This window comes from Candoia aspera, chromosome 4 (genome assembly GCF_035149785.1).
Source record: "Candoia aspera isolate rCanAsp1 chromosome 4, rCanAsp1.hap2, whole genome shotgun sequence".
Taxonomy (NCBI): domain Eukaryota; kingdom Metazoa; phylum Chordata; class Lepidosauria; order Squamata; family Boidae; genus Candoia; species Candoia aspera.
Window position 1 is genome coordinate 100,838,791 of NC_086156.1, and position 22,129 is coordinate 100,860,919.

The window sequence follows — 22,129 nt, forward strand, 5'->3', positions numbered from 1 at the left end:
CCTAACTTCCAATGGCGCCTGACGTTCTATCGAATGTGCTGCTAAGGCTAAAACTGCCCTGATCCAAAATGGCCGCCACCGCATCCCTCTTCTCGGGACAGATTCTGCGTTCTTTTCACTTATTAAAGATGGCCGTCCTGGAGGGAGCAGGAAACCCCTCTCTCCCTTGACGTTGCCCACAGCTCACACTGTCCCTCTTCCCCCAGCAAAACCTATCATCACTGAAAGAAACAACCATCTTCCATTAGAACCTTCACTAACCCAATATTCTTTCGTAACTTAAGCCGCTTAGTTGACCCCATCCCGAAATTAAGATGGCTGCTTTATACCCGCGCCGTCGTCAAAGATGGCAAAACCTCCCACCAATGCCCGAGGAGGGTGTCGCCGAGGGGCGGGGCTGGCACAGTTTGCTGATCTCTGATAGGGCAGAAGAAAACATTCCCCGCCCCATTGCTGTCCCGCACATCCTTCCCCAGGTAGGAAAGAGCACTTCCCGGTTTAGCACGCGAGGGAGTGTGGAGCTTAGCAGTTCAGCGGAGATGCGAGAACTAGGCTTGGGAACGAGGCAGCGCAGCCGGGGCTGAGCAGGAAGCGGGCTGGCGTGGAGAGAAGTGTGGGAGAGGTCCTGAAGACTGGAGGCTGTCAAGGGTGGGGAGACGTGAGAAGTGCTCGGGAGCTGCTCCTCCTTTCCCCCCTCTTCTCCCCAAGCGGGCTTGCCGGTCCTTCATAAGGTCATCTGGCTATTTGAGAAAAGGTGCCCGGTGAGAAGGGAATAGGGTCCTTCTTCTGGGAGGGGTGTCTGAAACTTCTGCCCCCTCCCAGGATAAATTTGTGTGTGTGTGTTGTATAACAATGATCAACTCTATGTTGCCCTCCTCCACCCTTTTTTTTAGTAGATAGCTTTGTAAAGTGGTTTCCCTGCCTCCCCTGTATGATGACTCTAGAACCTATTGTAAAATTTGTGAGAAACCAATTTTTATTAAGCCTCGGGAGTGAAAACAGTTGGGCTAGTTTGGCAAATGGTGCGCCATAATAAAAGCACTTTATTTCCACTTGCTGCTAATTGAAGGGTAGGATGTGTGTACCCTGCATTCTCTTTCCAAACAGACTTTCCCCTTTTTTGTATTTTTCCTTCTCTTTCATTCCAGAGTGCTCCCAAATAGATCAATATTTTTAACATCCATTCTTTAATTTTTAGCTGAGGTTCTTTCCTTCTCCCTCCCTTCACGTTTTGGGAAAGCAGACTTCTAAAAAAAATCTTAAAGAGAATGGAAAGGGATTACTAAAAACAATATGTTTTTAAGCAGTCAGCTGGTTTGATCAGATTCTTACAGACTGGAAAGCTTCCTAGATAAATATTTAAACTCCTTATCCGAAGGTAAGGTCATCATGCTGAAAACAAGATTTTCTACATATGTATCTGAAGAAGCACCTGCTCTGCTAAGAAAAGTCTCTCTTTAAACTTATTGACCCTAGTGTTGTACTAAACCTGTAATAAGTCAGACAGGTTTGTATTCATTCCTCTGGAATTTGGATGGGACCACATCAGGGACTTTTTTTTTTCCTGAAGAAGTAGGGGAGATGTGTGAATGCCTGTATTTTTCCTCTTGAAGCCTGTTTAGTTTCCTTGACATGAAGGTTCTTTCTCAATAAAAAAGCAATAAACTCTGGAAAATGCTTAAGAAGTTCTAGTGATGAAGCAGGTTTCTTGATAAAAGTGAGGTGCGCTGGTCACTCAGTTGAGTTAAGGAAAATCTGTGCTACTGGAAAGGTTTTAAATCCTGCTTTTCAGATCTGAGGTTCTGGGAGGAGTGATTAAAAGGGTGGGGTTAAGTAGTGGTGGGTTGGAACCAGCTGTTTGACAGATACAAAGCACAACTGCAAAGCTGGGGTTCTGTGACAAGATGAACTTGGTTCTGAAGCCATGTCAGGAAGGTTCTGAGGCCATTCTCCATGGGGAGTTTGGAGCCTATCCCCCTAAGGGGATCCGCTATGCCCTTAGCCTCACACGGACCGAACTGCATATCCAGCGCCTTGTACCCAAGCCAGACAGTGATCAACGGACTGTGATGCGGCTGATAGACGTGGTGGGTTGCCACACGCTGCGCAGTCATACAGTAGCAAACCAGTCAGCATTCTTCTGCATCTACGCTTATCCAGTGAAGAAAAAAAAGGTAGCAGTGGGTTCAGGACGGGCCCGGCAGCGGATCGCAAGGACCTTTCAGGTGGACGATGCAGAGCGCTACAAGGACAATCAGGCTGTGGCAGAAAAATGGGCAGCCGCCATCAAGTGCCTAGTGCTGGGGATTCCAATTTCAAGTGAAACAGGTAAAGGGTCCCTTGTATTTGGGAGTCTTGCTTCTCCCCTGGAGACATGACAAGGGCTATCTGCTTCTAAGCAGTGGCATTCCTTAAACTGTATTGCTGTGGACTGCAAGTAGTATGTGCGCATGGGTGTTTTATCAGCCAGTAAAAAAACCCCTGAAACTAGCACATTGGGACAGAGTTCCTGTCAAGTCCTTATCCTGATAGGCTGGTTTTCTGAATGATAAGGAAAGGTGTTTTGTTTTAAATGCAGGAGAGCATACTGTATCATTGCACAAGCCTGCCACATAGTTTTATGAGGTGCCTGAAAAACCAAACACTCTCTAGTATGCCTCCAAGCTGATGTATCCACCTTTACTTTAAGAAGTCAAAATCTTATTAATGCAAGCTCTCATGACTTAGAGAATGCAAATCTCCCGTCTCTGCTGTCGTTCTTAGAACAGCACATTTTGCTAAACTTTTCCTTAAATTCCTTTCTAAATTATCCATCTCTGTATCTTGCTTGATGAAAGATTATAGTAATCTTATTATAATCTTACTTTCAAATTGCTGAGATTACTGAGTAGATTAATTCCCTGACTTGCAAATCCCTGGTGTTGGGTTGCCCTGGAGATGCAAAGTTGCACTCCAGGGAGGTGTTACTTTTGAAGTGTTGGGTAATTGAGAGGGAGACAAAGTTCTGGCTGTTTATTAAGTACAGAATCTTTGAATAGATGGTTTCTGTATTGACCTGCCTTTACATAATGGAAGGCAACTCCCATCGTAATGCAAAGGTAAGGAAGCTGAGCCCCACCAGATGCTGTTGTATTGGACCTTTCTTCCTCCTGAGCAGTTTTGAAAGCTGGAGTTTTCATGTTTCTCTGTGAAATTGGATTTTTTTACCTTCCTCCATTCTTTCTTACTGCTGTCTGCTAATGCCACTGAAAGTTGTCTTTTGTTATGGACTGATAGAAGTGAGGGAAAATATTCCTCTCTGTTTTTCCTTTAATAGCGTAAAAATTGTACAGGCATGTTTCACCCAACTAAATGAAGTTTTGGCTTAAAATGTGAGCATAAATGTACTGTGGAGCATGGAGTCAAATGTTGCAGTGGCTACAGGTCACACCCTCAAATGCTTTTAACTCAACTTGCAATTCATGTAAACGCAAATCAAAAGGAAAAGATTCATTTATGTAAGAACAGCTTTCTTACAGCCTGTGCAATGTCAGATGCAAAATGAGAACAGAATGCTATATCTGACTGTTCTTATTAAGGGGGAAAAAAGCCACCCACTAGTTTTAGTTAGAGCTATAATCAGGCACTGTTAAAAAAGTCTATTGTGAACTCTCTACAACAGGCTCTAGTTAGAGATTAGAACAGTGTTTCTCAACCTTGGCAACTTTAAGACGTGTGGACTTCAACTCAAGTGTGCTGGCCGGGGGAATTCAGTCGGGGAGGTAAAAAATGGTGATCACGTGACCACACGATGCTGCGACGGTCATAAATGCGAACCGTTTGCCAAGTGCCCAAATCGCGATCATGTGATCACGGAGACGCTGCAACGCTCATAAGTGTGACGACTGGTCATAAGTCGGTTTTTTCAGCACTGTTGTAAGTCTGAACTGTCACTAAACAAATGGTTGTTAAGCGAGGACTACCTGTGCTTACAAAGAGCCAAGTAGCTCAGCCTTATACTGACATTATGATGATGGAAACTCTGTTATGCTGGCAGAATATTGTGCGTAACATTCTACCAGTGAAGATCCAGAATCTGGGAGAGATGTCATATGAGAACCTTTTCTACCCTGATCTCTCCATTAAATAATCCCCTCTCACTTTTACAAGTGGAATGTGTCTTCCTCAACCTCAGGTCCTCTACCAGAGGCCTGGGAGTTTGAGGGTTCTGCGCAGTCTCTTAGCTGTTCCTAGCGCTGCATCTTCTGGACAGAGAGCTCTGATGTTGCTCCTGGGATCTGTTGGAGCCACTCTCCCATCTTGGGAGTCACAGCCCCAAGTGCCCCTACCACCACTGGGACCACTTTGGCCTTCACTTTCCACATCCGCTCTAGTTCCTCCTCCATGCCCTGATACTTCTCCAGCTTCTCATACTCCTTCTTCCTGATGTTGCTGTCACTTGGCATTGCTATATCTTTCACCACCGCTGTCTTCTGGTCCTTGTCTACTACCACAATGTCTGGTTGATTGGCCAGTACCTGCCTGTCCATCTGGACTTGGGAGGGTCTAGCCCATACACTGTGCAGATGTTCCTGTACACAATGCCAGCTACTTGGTTGTGGCGTTCAGTGTACCGTATGCTGTTCCTGCCTGCACCTTACACCCTGCCACTAAGCGTTGGATTATCTCTGAGGCTTCTTTGCACAGTCTGCACCTCGGGCCCTGCCTAGTGTGGTGGACCCCTGCTTCTATGGATCTGGTGCTCAGTGCCTGTTCTTGTGCTACTATGATCAGTGCCTCAGTGCTGTCTTTTAGTCCAGCCTTTTCCAGCCACTGGTAGGATTTCCCAGTGTCAGCCACCTCGGCTATCTGTTGATGGTATATCCCATGCAGGGTCTTGTCTTGCCATGGCACTTCCCCTGCTCGAACTTCCTCCCATGTCTGCTGCTGCTTCAGGCATTCTCTCAGCAGCTCATCCTTTGTGTGCCATCTTACTGATGCCCTGGGTTTCATCCAGGGCAGTGGCTTTGACACTCATCAGGCCCTGCGTGCCCTCTTTCCAGCTGGTGTACAGTCTCTGGGTGTTGGACTTGGGGTGAAAACCTTTTTGTAGTTGGGGTTTTGGACTCAGGGTGGAGAACCTTTTCTACCCTGATTAAGGTATGGTGTAAGTCCTCAACACTCAGTTGCAGAACACCACAACTAGTATCTAAACCCAATACTGGAGACTGGTACCCAAATGATTAGAGCACAGGGTTATTGTCTTTGATCTCATACTGTGGGTAGTCCTTGGTTAACGATGGTAATTGGGACCAGAATTTCTATTGCTAAACGATGTAGTCATAAAACACAATGTCACGTGACCACATCGCTTAGCCATAGCAATCCTGGCACTCCCTGTTGCTGTTGTTCAGCAAGGATCACAGATCATTACGCAAGTCCCAGGTGGCTTGCAGGCAGGCTGGCAGGCAGGTAAGTTACTGCTGCTGGGCAGGGGAGGGCGTGTGGGTGGCCAGCGAGGCACAGCAGGGCCAGGAGGGGCTGCTGCCAGGTGGGGGAAAGGGCAAGCGACTTACCAGAGTGATTTGCAACTTTCCCTGCCGGCTTCCCCATTGACTTTGCTTGTGGGAAGCTGGCAGGGAAGGTCGCAAACGGCGATCGCGTGACCGCGGGATGCTGCAACTGTTGTAAGTGTGAGCCGGTTACCTAGTGCTCAGATCACACTCATGTGATCGCAGGGACGCTGGGATGGCTGGAACTTTGAGGACTGTTCGTAAGTACCGCTCATTCAGCGTTATCATAACTTCGAATGGTCTCTGAATGAGTGACCATTAAATGAAGACTACCTGTACTTAGAAAGGAGAATTTTGGTGGAAAGAATTTTGAAAGAAGGGCATTTTGTACCTGAAGAGTCTAGTCTCCAAACACACAACACAAGGACCATTCTTGATCTTTGTGTGGCATGCAGAGAAATAGCGGAGGCCAGGAGAAAGGATGTGGGCAATGCCAGCATATAAATGAAATAGCATTTAAATTCAACTGTATTTAATCTCATTGCCTATGGGGATCATATATAATTTAACAGTCTCTATATCATACATGGGAATAGTTCAATAATTATTACTTTTAGGGCGATCAAATTAATTGCACTGAATTCTATGCGTTATTGATTGAATTATCCTCTCCAGTCTCCAGGAGAGTTTCCATTTCTGTCACTTTTAAGAGTTACTAGTTGCTGCCAACTTTTGAAAGGGTTGCATGCATTGTGTTTTCTTTGGAAGAATCACTACACCCCTGCATACTGATCAGTAAAACTCTTTGCCCTTGCTTTGTACAGGTAGTCCTCGCTTAACAACCACAATTGAGACTGGAATTTCAGTTGCTAAGCAACGTGGTCATTATGTGAATCCAACCCGATTTTACGACCCTTTTTGTGGTCATTAAGTGAATCACTGTGATCATTAAGCAAACCACATGGTTCCCCGTTGATTTTGCTTGCCGGAAGCCAGGTGGGAGGTCAAAAAGCCAGGTGGGAGGTCATATGATCACAGGATTCTGCAACAGTCATAAATGCAAACCAGTTGCCAAGCGCCCAAATCATGATCATGTGACCACAGAGACACTGCAACAGTTGTAAGTGTGAACACTGGTTGTAAGTCATCTTTTTAGCACCATCTTAAGTCTGAACTGTCACTAAATGAATGGTCATTAAGTGAGGACTACCTGTATGTTGTGACCTGGGAGAGGAGAGTTCCTGGTGGGTTCCAAGGCAGGGGCTTTTGGGCTGCAACTTCATCCAGACCCATTGGTCTCTCAGCCTAGGCAAGAGACGGCGATGCCATTGCTGCTGCCAATTTATATGGAGCAAGCATCTGGAGAAAGGAATCGGACATGGAAGTGCTGTTTGGTTTTGTGCTTCATGCTAAGCAGGGAGACAAGTTTTTCTGACTGGGAGCTGCATTTCATTAAAAAAAAAATTACTGGCCCAGTGAGGAGTGTATAAAGCTGTAATTAAGCACCTTGAAGTTTTAATCCATCTCTTTGACATTGTGGAAGGGGGAGCAACATAAAGTTGCATTGCATGAAAATTTGTGGTTCTGCCACTGAGTTTTGATGGCATTCTTTGGGAGTGCTGTGTAGGTTGTAAAATGGGGCCTGGGAAGCTGTCTGTCCTGGCATTATACCACTGATCGTTTAATGGTAAGCTGTAAATAGAGCTATATGTCACAGTGGATGTTGGTTCACACATCACTCTGTATTATGGCTTAGTATTTAGTATGATTTGTGAGTTCATCTTATATGTTCTGCAGGTCTGTTAGTCATCCAGGTTCCCTGTTCAGCAAGTTAGAAGGTACAGTGATAAGGGATGGTCCAAGGAACAAGTAAAATTCATGCAGGAGACAGCCACTTGGTCTGTCCTTCTGATTAGTTCTTGGGTGTGTGAATCCTCTCATCCTTGTTCCTACTGTGGGATTTTACGCTGATTTGATCCAGGTATTTCTGCCCCCTCCCCTCCCCCGAGATATAAACATTTTGGTGTCTTGTGATAAAGCATATTCAGTCAGAATTGGGCTTTCTGGAGCATCCCCCCACCTCCACACACAACACCTCTGATGAAATTTCCTCCAAGTATCCAGAAGATGAGATAGCAATGACTGAGAAAAAAGTGTTTGAACCCTTGTGACTTTTCATGCTCCTTGACTTTGGGGTCCCCATAGCTCCTCTGCTTTTGAACATCTGCATGAACCAGCTGGGGAACATCATCTGGAAGTTTCAGTTAAGTTGTCTTCAGTGCTTTTCTATGGACTTTGTATTTCATGATATTGTCCCATGACTTAATTCTAGTAATGTTGTGTCAACCACCTTGTGAAGCTGTACAGCCTTTAAAGGCACTACAAATATGTAAGATACATCTTGAATTAAATAATACCATGAGGTGTATTGCTCAAGGAAGCTGCAAATGTAGTTAGGAGTACACTGTTCCTTGTTTGTGATCCCTCAGGTCTCCCCATCTCCTTCAAGGCAATGCCCAGAGTCCTTTGCCAGGGATGGTCCCAAGAGAGGGAGATTGTTGACCCCTTTTTGCAACTGGACTGTCCCTCCTGCTCCATAGAACTGACTTCTGTTGGCTTCCCTCTGGGAGGGAGGCAGGGAGGGAGGCTAATGGATGTCATTTGCTACTTCGATTGTGATTTCTGTTCATGTATTGCCATTGCCATCTACTGCAGAAAGTTGGGGTCTTGAAAGAGGGGGACAGGAGTATAAATAACAATAATAAGCAAACACATGGACAGTTTGTTCTTCCTAACTGTTGTGCTTTGCTCCCCAACTGCTGCACAAAGGAGTAAACAGTGGCCTTGGAAACATGAAAAGGTGCATGTGCATTGGGGCATGACGTAGGCTAAGTGTGACTTTCCTCCATACAACCCCAGTCCCTGGAGTGTTAAGTTTTGTCTGTCCTCAACTGTGTCTTGGACAGAACTGCTGGTATTGCAGTTTAATGCTGAGAATCTCAACAGGAGCCTTTGAGATTGGAGCCAGACTCTTATTTGCATAGTCTCCAGGCTTCCCATGCAGAGAACTGCTCTCCGGGTTGTGGCTCTTTCCCACAGTTGTAAGAGGCAAATTAAACAGGCAACCTCCTGTACTGTATGGTGACCTGGCCCCATTCACTTTTCAACCTAGGGACCTTGTCTGTGCATGAGTTTCCCTCTTCATCCAACCGAGCGTGCCAAGAAGTGGGAGGAAGATATCCTCCACTCATATCACACCTCTGCATTTAGCTTTGCTTTAAGCAAGTTTCTCCCTGCTTGGCTTTCTGGCCTTGGAACCAGAAAAGGATGAGGGTTGAAGTCTAATATACAGCTTAGTCCCTGGGTTAAGAACGCCCCGAGTTAAGGACAATGCATAGTTAAGAACGGAGCCTACTGTGGCAGAATTCAAGTTAAATACACGTTGATTCGAGTTGAGTGCACAATGGTTTGAGTTTATTATGCCATACTACTTACACAGTATTACAGTAGACTCTCAGTTAACCGGAACTCAAGCAACCGGCACTCCCAAGCAACCGGCAAAAAATCTGTATCTCTCTGTTGCCATCTAGTGGGTATTAGGGTTTAATAGTAACTCTCAAGCAACCAGAAACTACATTTATCCAGCATCTACCAATCCCCAAGGGTGCCAGTTAACTGAGAGTCTACTGTATATAATAATGCTGCTCTGGCTTATATACAAAATCGACTTAAGGACAGACCTTGGGAATGGAACTCGTTCTTAACCGGGGGACTACCTGGTATCTGGGAGGTTGGAAGTGGGTACGGTCGCCTTAAAGAAACAGCAGCAGAGGCAACATGGAGAGGAGAGGGTGGATTTCGCCTGGACAAAGGGTTTCTCCCACCTTACTCTGATCTTATCTATGCAAAAGCAAACTAAGAATTGCATGTTGGGTGATGGTTACGGTTTTTACAGCCATACCATTACAGAATGTATTGCCTAACTCTAGGAATGGGAAAACATATTAAACAAAATAATTATACAGTGCTAACTAATTAAATTTAATTTTGGTATGACTTTTAGGTCAGATTTACTATTCTGTATGGCCCCAATTTCTTTGTCTTGGCCCTACCCCCTGTTTGAAGCACAGACCCAAGCTTGGCTCTCAAAGGCTTTTAGCCCAATTGTGTCCTTATGGATAATGCATCCAGAATAAATATTGGGAGGTCTTGCTTCCACAAACCAGCATAATCTTGGAAAGTTTTTGCCCGCTGAAATACTTTGGCCACATAATGAGAAGACAGGACACCCTGGAGAAGATGCTGATGCTAGGAAGAGTGGAGGGCAAAAGGAAGAGGGGCCGACCAAGGGCAAGGTGGATGGATGATATTCTAGAGGTGACGGACTCGTCCCTGGGGGAGCTGGGGGTGTTGACGACCAACAGGAAGCTCTGGCGTGGGCTGGTCCATGAAGTCACGAAGAGTTGGAAGAGACTCAACGAATAAACAACAACAAGGCCCATCTGATAGGAGTTTGGGGAAGTGATGTGAAACCATACTTTGTGGCATTCTACAAGTGCCCTGATTTCTGTCACTGCATTACAGGATATGTGGCTTTTAATTAAGTTTAACTGTGCCAGACTGTTGCACTTAGTATCATAGAACACATAAATTCAGGGTCAGCTTCCATCCAGAATAGTGTTTTTCAACCTTGGCAACTTTAAGTGTGAACTTCAACTCCCAGAATTCCCCAGCCAGCATGATCAAGAATATTGCATCCAGTTCTGGGCATCATTACAGAAGTCAGCCACAGTTTCTGTGACAGCCCAGTCCTGTACTAGGCAGGGGGTTGGACTATATGATTTTAGGAAAGTATTAAAACCAGAATTGTTCAGGAGGGCTTTTGGCATCTGAATATATCCATCTAGTTATTTATTTCTTGCTGTTCTTGTTAGAACTTATATTTTGATGTTCTTTTGTGACTTTATCTTTGGACCTATCTTTTATTTGATCATTCGTACTTTAGACAGATTATACCTCACTAAGTCTTAACTGATGGCAGTGGGTAAAATTGAATAAATAATTATATTATCTCCAAGATCCCCTCCAACCCTTACATTCTATGATTATATAAAATATTGGCAGATAGCAATAGGTGATTGCATAGTGTGTTGTACACCTGTATGCTTTTGAAGTTTCATATCTCTGTAAGATCTGATTATATAGTTTGTTTATTAACTGGAGCCAATCCACCATTAGCCAGTCCTATATGCCACACACAAATATGTAGCTTTGGGTCATTTTCCTCAATAAACAAATGAGCAAGTATGTTTTTGACTCATTTGTTTAATTTGGTTCTCTTTATCTAGTTTTAAGACTTGTGTGGAGAACAGATCACATTTTAGATCATATTTATGCACAAATATTGACAATTCAGAAGGGTTCACAAACTTTTAAGCACCACTGTAGGTGCCTCCAAATTCTGGATCTGGGGACAGTAAGAATGCCAAGGATAGGAAAAAGAATTAGTCAATTAATCCTGGACCAAATAAAGATTGGCAATTCCTTTGTGACCGCTAGTTCACATAATAAGAATACTAGCAGCCATTTTAAGAGTAATCTCCGGGTGCAGGCGATCCCTCCTTCTCAAATAAAAAGAAAAACCAAGCTGCTGCTCCCTTACATCCTAATAACTTGACAGTAAAATGTTCACCAGAATTCTTGTGTTGTTACCTTAATCTTTTTCCTACTAAATCAGGAAGTATGGTTAAATTTAATGAAAACTCTGACATACTTGTTCTTGGGGTTAACTGCTTCCAGTCCAGGCTGCTATCAGAAGCCCTTGATATGTGTGAAGAACTGTAAAAGCTGAATCTTCAGGAGAACTTCGGGGAATGAATGAAGACTACACTACCTCCAAAATGTAGCCCTTTGGATTGCTTATAATTGTCCTCTTTTTTTCTCCCTGTATAGGCTTGTTGTTAACCTCTCAGAATTGTTATGATTGGCGCAGCTTACAATTTGGAGCAAATAAATATAATTTTACAAACCCTTTGAAATGATCAACAAGCACAAACTTACATACTTGAGAGGTGTGATGTGAGTCAATGACAGAGTGAAAAAAAATATACTGGGCAAGGTTGAAGAAAGTAGAAGGTGATGACAGTAGGGTAGATGGATGGGTCAAGGAGTTTCAGGAACGTCCTTGGAAGCGTTATGAGAAGACTAGAGGGATGGGACCCAACTAGGTATGATGGGACCCAACTAGGTAACTAATATCCTGGATTCTACTTTAATAGTACTTTGCCTGGGTCGGGTAGACCTCTTTCAAAGTGGCTTCTGGTTAAAGGAAACCATTTTTGTTTGCAAGCCAACGGCTGCATTTGAGCTTTGAATGGAGTGCTGGGAACTATAGACCTAAAATAATAGGTAGGGTCAGAGTAAAGAAATAAGTGAGTCCTGGACAAACCCTGAAATTGACTTTAAATTGAATCATAGCTAATGAATGCATACCATATATTTAATCATTTTTCTCTTAGAGTCACATTAAAAATTATAATCCATTGGTAATATTTGGTAAAGTGTGGTAAGTGGGCCTCAGAGTCTCCAACACACACTGGACCAATGTGGTAGATTATGGTCCATAACCCTCAGTGCAGATGCCTTCATCTTGCACTGGATTGAGGCTGATTTTTTAATAGATACGGATATAGATTACATAGATACATGGATCCATGTGCGTCAATTCAATACAATACAGTACGGTACATACAACCAGCCTTGGAGCATCCTCGGAGATCAAGCTAACTGCATCAAAGGTCATTATTTAGGGCAAAGTACTGAAAATACTATTCAGACAGCTTTCAAATGCTGTGAAGTTTAAGTAAAGCTGAGCATCTGTGAACTAAAATTAGCAGATTAGCTGTTGATCCTGAGATGACCAATCAGTTATTTGGAACAGCAGGCTTCATCCTTCAGCATTAATCTGTCTTTCCTTCTTGCCTGTGGTTTGGAAAAGCTGCTTTTATCCCATGGGTGGAATTCAAGCAGGAAGCTTGCCCGCGGGTGGGGGCGGGAGGATTAATGCTGTGCTGGCATTTCATGAGAAACCCCAGGGCAGATTCTGTTCTCTGAAGTGTGAATTTAGCTAGCAGTACCTGTGCAAATGCTGAAGGGATGTGATGCTTTTCCTTGCATTCTAGCAAGATGTCCCATCGTGTGTGTGACGCTGTCGTTACTCGTGATGTTTTGCCTCAATTTTTTTGGGGGGGTGTCTCAATGGCTTTGGTGGTTTTTTGAAATTTCATGAAGGCCTGAAAGACTAGTTCAACCAAAAAAAAACCCACAGCAGGAAAGAAGTAACATATATTATATGAAACAATATTTCCTTGTGTCCCCTTCTATGTTCTCAGGAAATTGCAGAGTTCTCTTACTGGATTGTCAGTTTCTTGGTATAGTGTTTAAGGTGTTGGACTAGAATTACGGAAACTCAGGTTCAGGTGGCTGTGGAACTCACTGGGAGTTCACTGACCAGTCACTGCCTCTAAATCTCCCTGGGTGGCTGTTGTGGGGAAAAATTGGAGGACAGATGCTCTGTATGGCACTTTGAGCTATTAGAGGAAAGGCAGCAGAGTATAAATCTAACAAAAAAGACGCCTCTGTAGAATCTGTTGTCCAAGGCAGATGTGAAAACCCATGGTTCTTAAAAATTTATTTTTGGTTTCCAATTATCGGTTTGTTTGGGGGATACGAAGCCAAGAAAAATAACAAAATATAATAAATCTTCAGATCACGAGTGATTTAGTAGGTTCCATAGCAGAAATAGCCAAGCAGAGTGAAAGGGGGAAGTTCAGTCATTGTTCTTTGTGTAGAACAAGTACAAAATTCATGGGAATTTTGCTGTATTGAGCATGAGTATAACCACGTCATGGTAGCAATGGTTCTAAGCAAATTATTTAGAAGATATGATAGGAAGACATCCGTTCATGTAAAGACAAAGGAAATGTCTTTTCATCAAGATTACTATTTTTTGTATGCAGGTTTTAATCAATTCAGCCTCATAATTGACTAAATTTCTTTCCCAAGCGCCCACTTTAGCTTGCAGACATTCCCAGGCTGCATCTAGGATTGATTTCACCTAAAGCTGTGTCCAAATGTTAGATATTTACTGCTCTTTTCGCATTGCAGTCAGTTCCCTCTGCCCTTTTCACCCTGTTTTGCCAAGTGATCAGGTGCCCAAACAATTGGTTCTTTTAGATCCAGAGGCAATGATCACACCAGTAAGTAAGGAGACTTTAAGCTTTATTCTTTAACTGTGGCAGGCAGATTAAACAGAAACACCAGAAGGCATAGCAAGCCAGATGACAACCAATCTTACTTCAGCCGTCGGGAGGCCCGGTAAATGACAGCAGAGAGACCCCAAGCCAGTTTTGCACAGCACCCAGCACTAGGTCTGTGGCCAGGCTCCAAGCTCAAGAGGCAATCCTAAGGTTTTATCAAAGTCTGGCACTAAAACCTCATGACCCTGTTTCCATTGTACTGAGGTTGTACTAACTAGACATTGTACTAACCTCCTCATCCTTTGAACTGACAGAACTCTGGGACGTAAACCAAGAGCCTGGGAACTATACAAATAAGCCGGTGCTACTCTAAACAATCTCGAGGTCTTCCCACAAGTATGTGAAGATTCCTCCCTGCTTTTCAAGCAAGAGTGAAAAACAAGCAGGTGAAACATAACTCAGAATGAACTCTAAACTTCTTAACAAAAAGGAGAAATCAAAACATGCCACTTAAACTCCTCTAAATACAATGGTCTCCTGTGTTGCCATTACATACCCTTGCATAAGAACTCATGCGATTTACCTTTGGTCTGTGCCCAAATTGGAATGTCAGGAACTTTTGCTGATATTTCCATAATATGTGCAATATGGGAAGCTGGCTTTAGCACAGTACTGGGGCTTGTACTTTATAGTTTAGTTTTGCGTTAGGTTGAAGATAAATCCATAATTTGCTCCACGGTCCTTAGAAATTGCAACGCTTAATGTTCTTTTTGTCTTTTCCTCCCATCAGAGATTAGCCGTAATCTCCTGCCACGTTCCCGTCGCCTGCTCCTCTTGCTCAACCCTTTTGGAGGCAAAGGTAACGCGTTGCAGTGGTGTCAGAGTCACATCCTTCCCATGATTACAGAGGCTGATATCAGCTTCAACTTGATCCAAACAGGTAAGGCTCCAGTGGAAAAAAGCAACCTTAGGAATACTAGATGAATTTATACCTTGACAGCCCTCTCCATGCTGGTGCCCTCCAGATACACTAGGGCTGAAGCTCTCAGAATCCCGTTGGCCCTGCTAGTTGGAATTCTAGGAGTCACAGTCCATATGCATCAGAAGGCCAGCAGTTTGGGGCAAGTTGGCCTAGAAAACAAACCCTAAACCTATAAAATTCTTTTTAAAGAGTTAATGTTTTGGAGTCACAGTGGGCGGGACAAAAATTCAACATTGATTTGGGGATGCACACACTGATTGTGATTTTCCAGGATGGTGGGAGTGATGATGATGATGATATTATTTGCTCTTTTTTAACTAGAGTAATCCTACCTTGAGCTAGTTTGGTGTAGTGGTTAAAGCAGCAGGCTAGAAAATGGGAGACCGTGAGTTCTAGTCCCACCCAAACCAGTTGGGTGACCTTGGGCCAGTCACACACTCTCAGCTCTAGGAAGCAGGCAATAGCAAACCACTTCTGAAATCTTGCCAAGGAAACTGCAGGGACTTGTCCAGGCAGTCGTCAGGAGTCAAGACTGACTCAAAGGCACCAAAACAAAACAAAAAAATCCTACTTTAAGGCTGACATTATGTATTTTGTTTCTTATACATATCAAAATAGTGAGAAACAATGTTTTTTGCCCACTGTAGTCACAGAGACCTCCAGGAGCTGAAGAAAGGAGTTGGCATAAATCCTTGGAGCCACAGATTTGCCTCCCCTCACTCTGTGCCACATGTGGAATAGATTGATAGATCTCTGATTTGTCTGGGTGATGTTAAGTCAGGTGGTAGGGATTTCTTACCTCCAGTTTTTTAACTGTGAGAACAAGAAAACTGCTCCCAGCTTGATCCTTAAATTACACTAGTGAAATGAGAAGGCTAGAAGTAGGGAGAACTTAGAGTGGATTGTTGAGAATAAAATGTGAGCTCAGTTAATTTTTAACATCCCACGTTGAGGGGTGAAAAATCCGGCGTGTGTTGAAATAAAATCGATTATTCTGTTTTGAGGATTAAGGTTAGTGCATTTACTTTACTGGTAAACGGAATCAAGATGCTTCAAAATCCATCAGAACCGAAGGGTACTTGCATGTCCAGTATTCAAACCATGTTTTCACCAGGTTAATCTTGGAAAGGTAGTGGAATAAATCTCCAAACAAAAGTTAGATCTTGTGTGTAGAGGTGGCTGCAACCAAGAATTCTCCAAAGAAATAAAGCCACTAAGTTTTGGTGCCCCATTTTTGAAAATAAGAAATCCAGCTGCTAAGGTCAACACTGTTTCCATCCATTGTCAGATATACTATGGGGAGTAAAAACAAGAAAAGTCTGCTAGGCTGCCTGTATATTTAGAAACGATACAGAGAAAACTAAGAACCAAAATCCATTGGATTCACTTAAATTCTGGTAAACAGTATCATAATTTTTTCTAATCTCTTTTTTTTTTTCACAGTATGCCTTGCTTGGTGGAGCTCAGGTTCCTTCAGAAAACAATGACACTATCAATTTACCTCCTTTCTTAGATAACTTAAGAGCATTTTAGACAACTCTAAAATGGCGCTGCGGGTTAAACCGCTGAGCTGCCGATCGGAAGGTCGGCGGTTCGAAACCGCGCAGCGGGGTGAGCTCCCGTTGCTCGTCCCAGCTCCTGCTCACCTAGCAGTTCGAAAACATGCAAATGTGAGTAGATCAATAGGTACCGCTTCGGCGGGAAGGTAACGGCGTTCCGAGTCGTCATGCTGGCCACATGACCCGGAAGTGTCTATGACAACGCCGGCTCCAAGGCTTAGAAACGGAGATGAGCACCGCCCCCTAGAGTCGGATTCGACTGGACTTTACGTCAAGGGAACCTTTACCTTTACCTTATGGAGCATAGCACCATAAACAACTGAATTATGTTAACTGAGTGAAACCTTTAAATTCAGGATTAGATATCAGAATTCACTATATTTGCCTTTGCTTCAGGGTTTTCCAGAGGCCAGGATTGGCTCCATATTGATGGATGGAGTGGGTGGATCTCCAGAATGATCCAGATATACTAGGTTTTACCAACTGAACATGAAGATCTTGCAACATTTTGAACAGGAGTGTCCATAAGAACACCTATACAAGAGTGGAGAAGCTGTGAAGTTTGAGGGCCAAATATTTATCCAGCCGAGCCCTCCTAGGAAACTTTTAGACAAACACAATTTTCCCTCCACCTCTGTCCTCCCCAGCGCTCTGCGCCATTGGGAATAATTATGCTTCCTGCTGCTGAAATTGCATGTGAAGTAATAAACACAAAGTGCTTCACCCAAAGCTTTGCATAACCACTGAAATATTAGAATTAATTGTTCAGAGAAATGCAGAAATTATAGCTATTTGCTTATAGCCTCAGAATTTCATTCACAGCAACAATACTCCCTGTGCAATAACTTCATCAGTGGATTCATTCAGCAATTAATACAACGCCGTCTTCATTCCATGTGCTTATAAATAGCCACTTTCTAGTCGCAGAAGACAAGTCACGATTGTCGCCAGGAGACCAGACATGAAGCAGTTTGTCAGGTCAGAGAATAGCCTTGGTGCTCAGCTGGCTTACATTATGCATGTGCTTGTCTTCTCCAGAGAGACAGAACCACGCCCGGGAGCTGATGCAGAGCATTTCCTTAGATGAATGGGATGGTATTGTGGCCATTTCGGGAGATGGACTTCTTCATGAGGTATTGTTCAAAAAAAAAAAAAGCCAATCCACAGATCTCTCACCCACTCAGACCCGCTTCTGGTTATCTGTAGAGCTGTCTTTGTTGCTTCCCGTAAAACTGGAAAAAAAATAAACTTCTCAAATCTATTTTGGTGGGACTTGGAGAAAAGAAAGCCTCCTTACTTCCCTGAAGGGACTGTCCTTTCTTCCCTCTTATGTCTTCATCTCAGACTAACATTTCATGGCCCGTGATAAAAATTTAAAGATGGCTACCAAAAGATAAGAGTGGAGGTGGGAAAAAAAAAAAGGCTAATTGAGAAAAATTGAATTTCCCAGAGTTGGTTTTGTATGTTCCTTACCTATGTCTTTTGGCTACAATCTGGCTTTTGTTTTTAATTGGTGTAGTATGTGTGCAGACAAATCAGCTACAGATCATATGTAGATAGTGACTTATTCCCAAGACAGGCCTTTGCTGCATTAGCTCACCCTTTCCTTACCTGGTGTCCTCAAGATATGTTGGGCCAGTGTTTCTCAACCTTGGGAACTTGAAGACGGGTGGACTTCCACCCTTCTTCAAGTTCCCAAGGTTGAGAAACACTGTGTTGGACTATAATTCTCATATGATGGAAGGGGACCAGATCAGGGGACGGTGCACCGAATTCTTCCAGATCCGCAATAGAGAACAAAGTTGGTCTTTGGAATCTTGTTGGTTGAAGAGCTGCAGATTATAAGCATTCACCCTTCTCTGCATTCCTTCCAGGTTGTTAACGGTTTGATGGAGCGTCCTGACTGGGAAGAAGCAGTCAAATTGCCTCTTGGGATTCTTCCCTGCGGATCAGGGAACGCAGTGGCAGCGGCTATTAATTGTAGTGCTGGGTAAGTGGGAAACCCTCACTAGAATCCTGGGACAGGGTATATGTTGCCCACCATGATCCTGGCCTTGCAATTTAGCCCAAAGGCCCAAGCCAGAAGTTGGCAGCATTTAATCCTTGTCCTCCAAGGCTCATTTCTTGGATACATGAAGCTATTATACCATGCAAGGGTATCAGGGAGCATGCCCAGAGAGTCTTCCTTCTTCCCTAGCAAATACAGGTAGTTCTCAGCTTATAACCACAATTGGGACTGGAACTTTGGTTGCTAGGTGAGGTGGTTGTTAAGTGAGTCACACCTGATTTTATGACCTTTTTTTAAGCGAATCTTGCTTTCCCATTGACTTTGCTCGTTGGAAGCTGGCTGGAAAGGTTGCAAATGGCGATAGCAGTACCCCAGAATGCTGCAACCATTGTAAGTGTGAGCCAGTTGCCAAGCGCCTGAATTTTGATCATGTGATTGCAGGGACGCTGCGATGGCTGTAAGTGCGAGGACCAGTCGTAAGTCACTTTTTTCAGCACCGTTGTAACTTTGAACGGTCGCTAAAGGAATGGTCATAAGTCAAGGACTACCTGTAATGACTTTCAGTTCCTGTGTTCCGGGAATTTACAAGGGAAGCTTGCAGGACACGAGTGCATGGCTTCAAAACTAGTCCTGTAATTAATTATATAAAAACACCATGTTTGAGAAGATGCATTTGCAGTTATGAGGGCAGAGAGAGCCCTTGCATCAGTTGACCCATTTTGTGGTGTAAGATAATGAACTTCATAACCATTTACTAGTTTCTATCTTCCCTGCACTTCCCTGCCCCACCTGTTGCACCCTCATAATAACCTGTGAGGGCCTTGAGAGTAAGTAAGACCTGGCTGACCATGACTCAGATCCCTAGCGAAGCAGGGTCTGACCTGGCTCCTGCCTGGAGGGGAGATTGCCAAGAAATACCAGGGCTGGAGTTTAGACTGTATAATTGAAACAGGGTCCAGGATGAAGGCAGTAACAACCCACTTCTGAAACACAACCATGAAAACTGGGTGGATGCAGTAACCAGATGCTGAGCTTGATTCAGAGAGTTTCCCTTTTATTCTGTACTTGGGATTTGGATGAGAAAGTGTGATTTTTCACATTTTTAGGCTTTAAAGAAAAGGACAAAATAGGTGGGTTAAGTCTCTATAGCAGTGTTTTTCAAGCTTGGGAACTTGAAGATGGGTGGACTTCAACTCCCAGAATTCCCTAGCCAGCATGCTGGCTGGGGAATTCTGGGAGTTGAAGTCCACCCATCTTCAAGTTCCCAAGCTTGAAAAACACTGCTCTATGAGAACTTAACATTTTCATGTTGTCCTTGTAACTACTCAATTCTCCCCCCAACCCCAAAAGGATGAAAATGTTGGTCCTGTCCTCCCATGACATCCATCAGTGATCACTGCCATGTCTGCAGGCAGCCCTCCAGAAGCTGGAAACTGAAAAACCCAGAGAGCATCCTCCAGCTGTAAAGAATTGTCCCCCTAGTTTATTTCCTAAAAAGTAGATTTCCTATGTATTGTTTCTGAATGCTTTTTCACTAACACTGTCCTTTTTGCCCTTCAGAAGAGATGGAGACTGACTGACTGACTGGCTGACTGGCTGACTGGCTGACTGAGTGATTGATTGATTGATTGATTGATTGATTGATTGATTGATTGATTCCCACTTGGCAAGTGACTCTGGGCAGTTTCCATTGTTCTGTCTCTGTTTTCTGCTCCACTGGGCAGGTTTGAGCAGATCCTGGGCCAGGAGCTGCTGACCAACTGCACCCTTCTGCTCTGCCATGGGGCAGTTTCTCCCCTGGACCTGGTCTCCATCACGACCGCATCGGGCGCCCGTGTCTTCTCTTTCCTGAGTGTGGCTTGGGGCTTCATTTCAGATGTGGACATCGAAAGTGAGAAGTACCGGCACATGGGCTCAGCCCGGTTCACCTTGGGAACCATGGTTCGCCTGGCTTCCCTCAACACGTACCGGGGGCGGCTTTCCTACCTTCCTGTTCCCGACTGTGCAGCTCATCGGCCCATTTTGCGCAGTATCACTGTAGCAGCTAACGGGAGCCTTCCCTTCCAACACCTGCCCCTGCACCGCACCGTCTCCGACATGGGCCTCTGTGAGGAGCGCCAGGCCTTCTGCTTTCGTGAGATGGAGTCAGCTGAAGAGCCCACCCCCTCACCCAGCTCCCCACCATCTTCCTCCAGCTTCCAGGCATCCAGCTTCAGTTTTGAAACCCTGTCAGAAGTGGTAGTAGACAAGAGGCCCCAGCAGCACATGGATCTGCCCGAAGTTCTACCAAACCGGTTGCCTTCTGCCCGGCAGATGCACGGCCCTCTGGATGATTTCCTGGCCCCACTTGAACAGCCAGTGCCCAAGTCCTGGGTGACTGTGGAGGACGATTTTGTGCTGGTGCTGGCCATTTACCAGACTCACTTAGGGGCAGACCTCTTCACCATGCCCACTGCTTGCTTTAATGATGGCCTCATCCACCTTTGCTTTGTCAAGGCAGGCATCTCCCGAGCCGCCATGATTCGCCTCTTCTTAGCCATGGAGAAAGGCACTCATTTTGAGCAGGAGAATCCTTATTTTACGCACCTCCCTGTCCGAGCTTTCCGCATAGAGCCTCTCACTCACAAGGGAATCCTCACCATTGATGGGGAACGGGTGGAATATGGACCCATCCAGGGACAAATCCACCACGGGATTGCCAACTTAGTTACTGGGTTCAACCGGACTAAACTGACCACATTCTGACAGGTGTTGTGTTAATTCTCTTGCACAGACTAACAGTTCTAATTTGACTTGTGTTTCCTGCTGTCTGTTCTGCAGCCACTAGAGGGCAAGCTACTTAAAATGACTCATTGCCCTTCTAGGCATTTGAGTGCACACATCCTATATCCTATTAATGCATCTAATTTTAACCATTGCTTTCCAAGAGATGCAGTAATCTGAAGGATGACTTCCTTCCTTCAACTGACCACCTGGACAGGCCTTGTCAAGATTTTCCATCAATCAGAAGCCACCTGGCTACAAGTCTGTGGGTGTGAGTGAGGTGGAACACAAATGTAGTGCCCTTACATGCATTTTTCATAACTGGATTGTTTGCCATCATTCCACCCAGCATTTCTGTCTTGTCATACTTTTCCAACCATAAGTTAGCTCTTTCTCTAGGGCTTACAGGCACCTTGGCAACAGCCTTTCTCACTCTTGTGGGTGGGAGACAGGAGCAAAGTGAGCAGCCATCCATCCACCCTATATTGCCAGGCCCTTAAAAATCCTGGTTTATTTAAAGCTGTAGGGAGAGGATGGTGGTGTAGCTCAAGAAGTCCAGGAGGAATTGAATACTAATACACCAACTGTCCTTCAAGCCTGGGGACTGAAATTACTGTTTTTTCAACACTGCTTTAAAACCCTGGACTTTGCACTTAAGCAAAATTGTGTGTTCCACAGGTGAAATGGGAGTCCTCTGTTCCCTTTCTCCAAGAGTCCGGTCTCCCATTCCAAGTTCTTTCCCACCTTTTGCTTGCGTTTCTTAAGAGCTACAGGATGGGAACTGAGCAAGGCAGACTCATTTACAGGCCCCCGTGGTTTCAGTCTTGATAGGCATTCTTGATATGTTACCTGTCCATATAAACTGGAGTTGGGAAACAGGTCCCTCCAATATTGCTGGACTGCAAAACCCATCCCTGATTGCTGGTCACATGGGCTGGGGCAAATGAGAGTTGAACAATATTTGAAGGCCACAGGTTTCCCCTGGCTCCCCAGTCTAAATACAGGCAGGGTGAATGCCTCTGAAACTGGACATTGAATGTACCAGATTACATGCTGAACACTGTTTA

General features: G+C 44.4%; 1 protein-coding gene across 1 annotated transcript; it reads left to right on the forward strand.

Annotated features, from left to right (window-relative positions):
- Window positions 1-505: 505 nt before the first annotated feature.
- SPHK2 (sphingosine kinase 2) lies at window positions 506-22,129 on the forward strand. The gene is made up of 5 exons (XM_063301242.1): window positions 506-2,328; window positions 14,541-14,690; window positions 17,330-17,424; window positions 18,166-18,281; window positions 20,024-22,129. Exons 1-5 carry the CDS (start codon window positions 1,905-1,907, stop codon window positions 21,042-21,044), a joined length of 1,806 nt encoding a protein of 601 aa, XP_063157312.1. The 5' UTR covers window positions 506-1,904; the 3' UTR covers window positions 21,045-22,129.

Bases quoted from the DNA above. Each gene is read 5' to 3' on its own strand.
- SPHK2 (XM_063301242.1), top strand. From the start codon at position 1,905: ATGAACTTGGTTCTGAAGCCATGTCAGGAAGGTTCTGAGGCCATTCTC. The intron at 2,329-14,540 runs GTAAAGGGTCCC...TCCTCCCATCAG, and splicing joins TCCAATTTCAAGTGAAACAG to AGATTAGCCGTAATCTCCTG. The intron at 17,425-18,165 runs GTATTGTTCAAA...CATTCCTTCCAG, and splicing joins GAGATGGACTTCTTCATGAG to GTTGTTAACGGTTTGATGGA.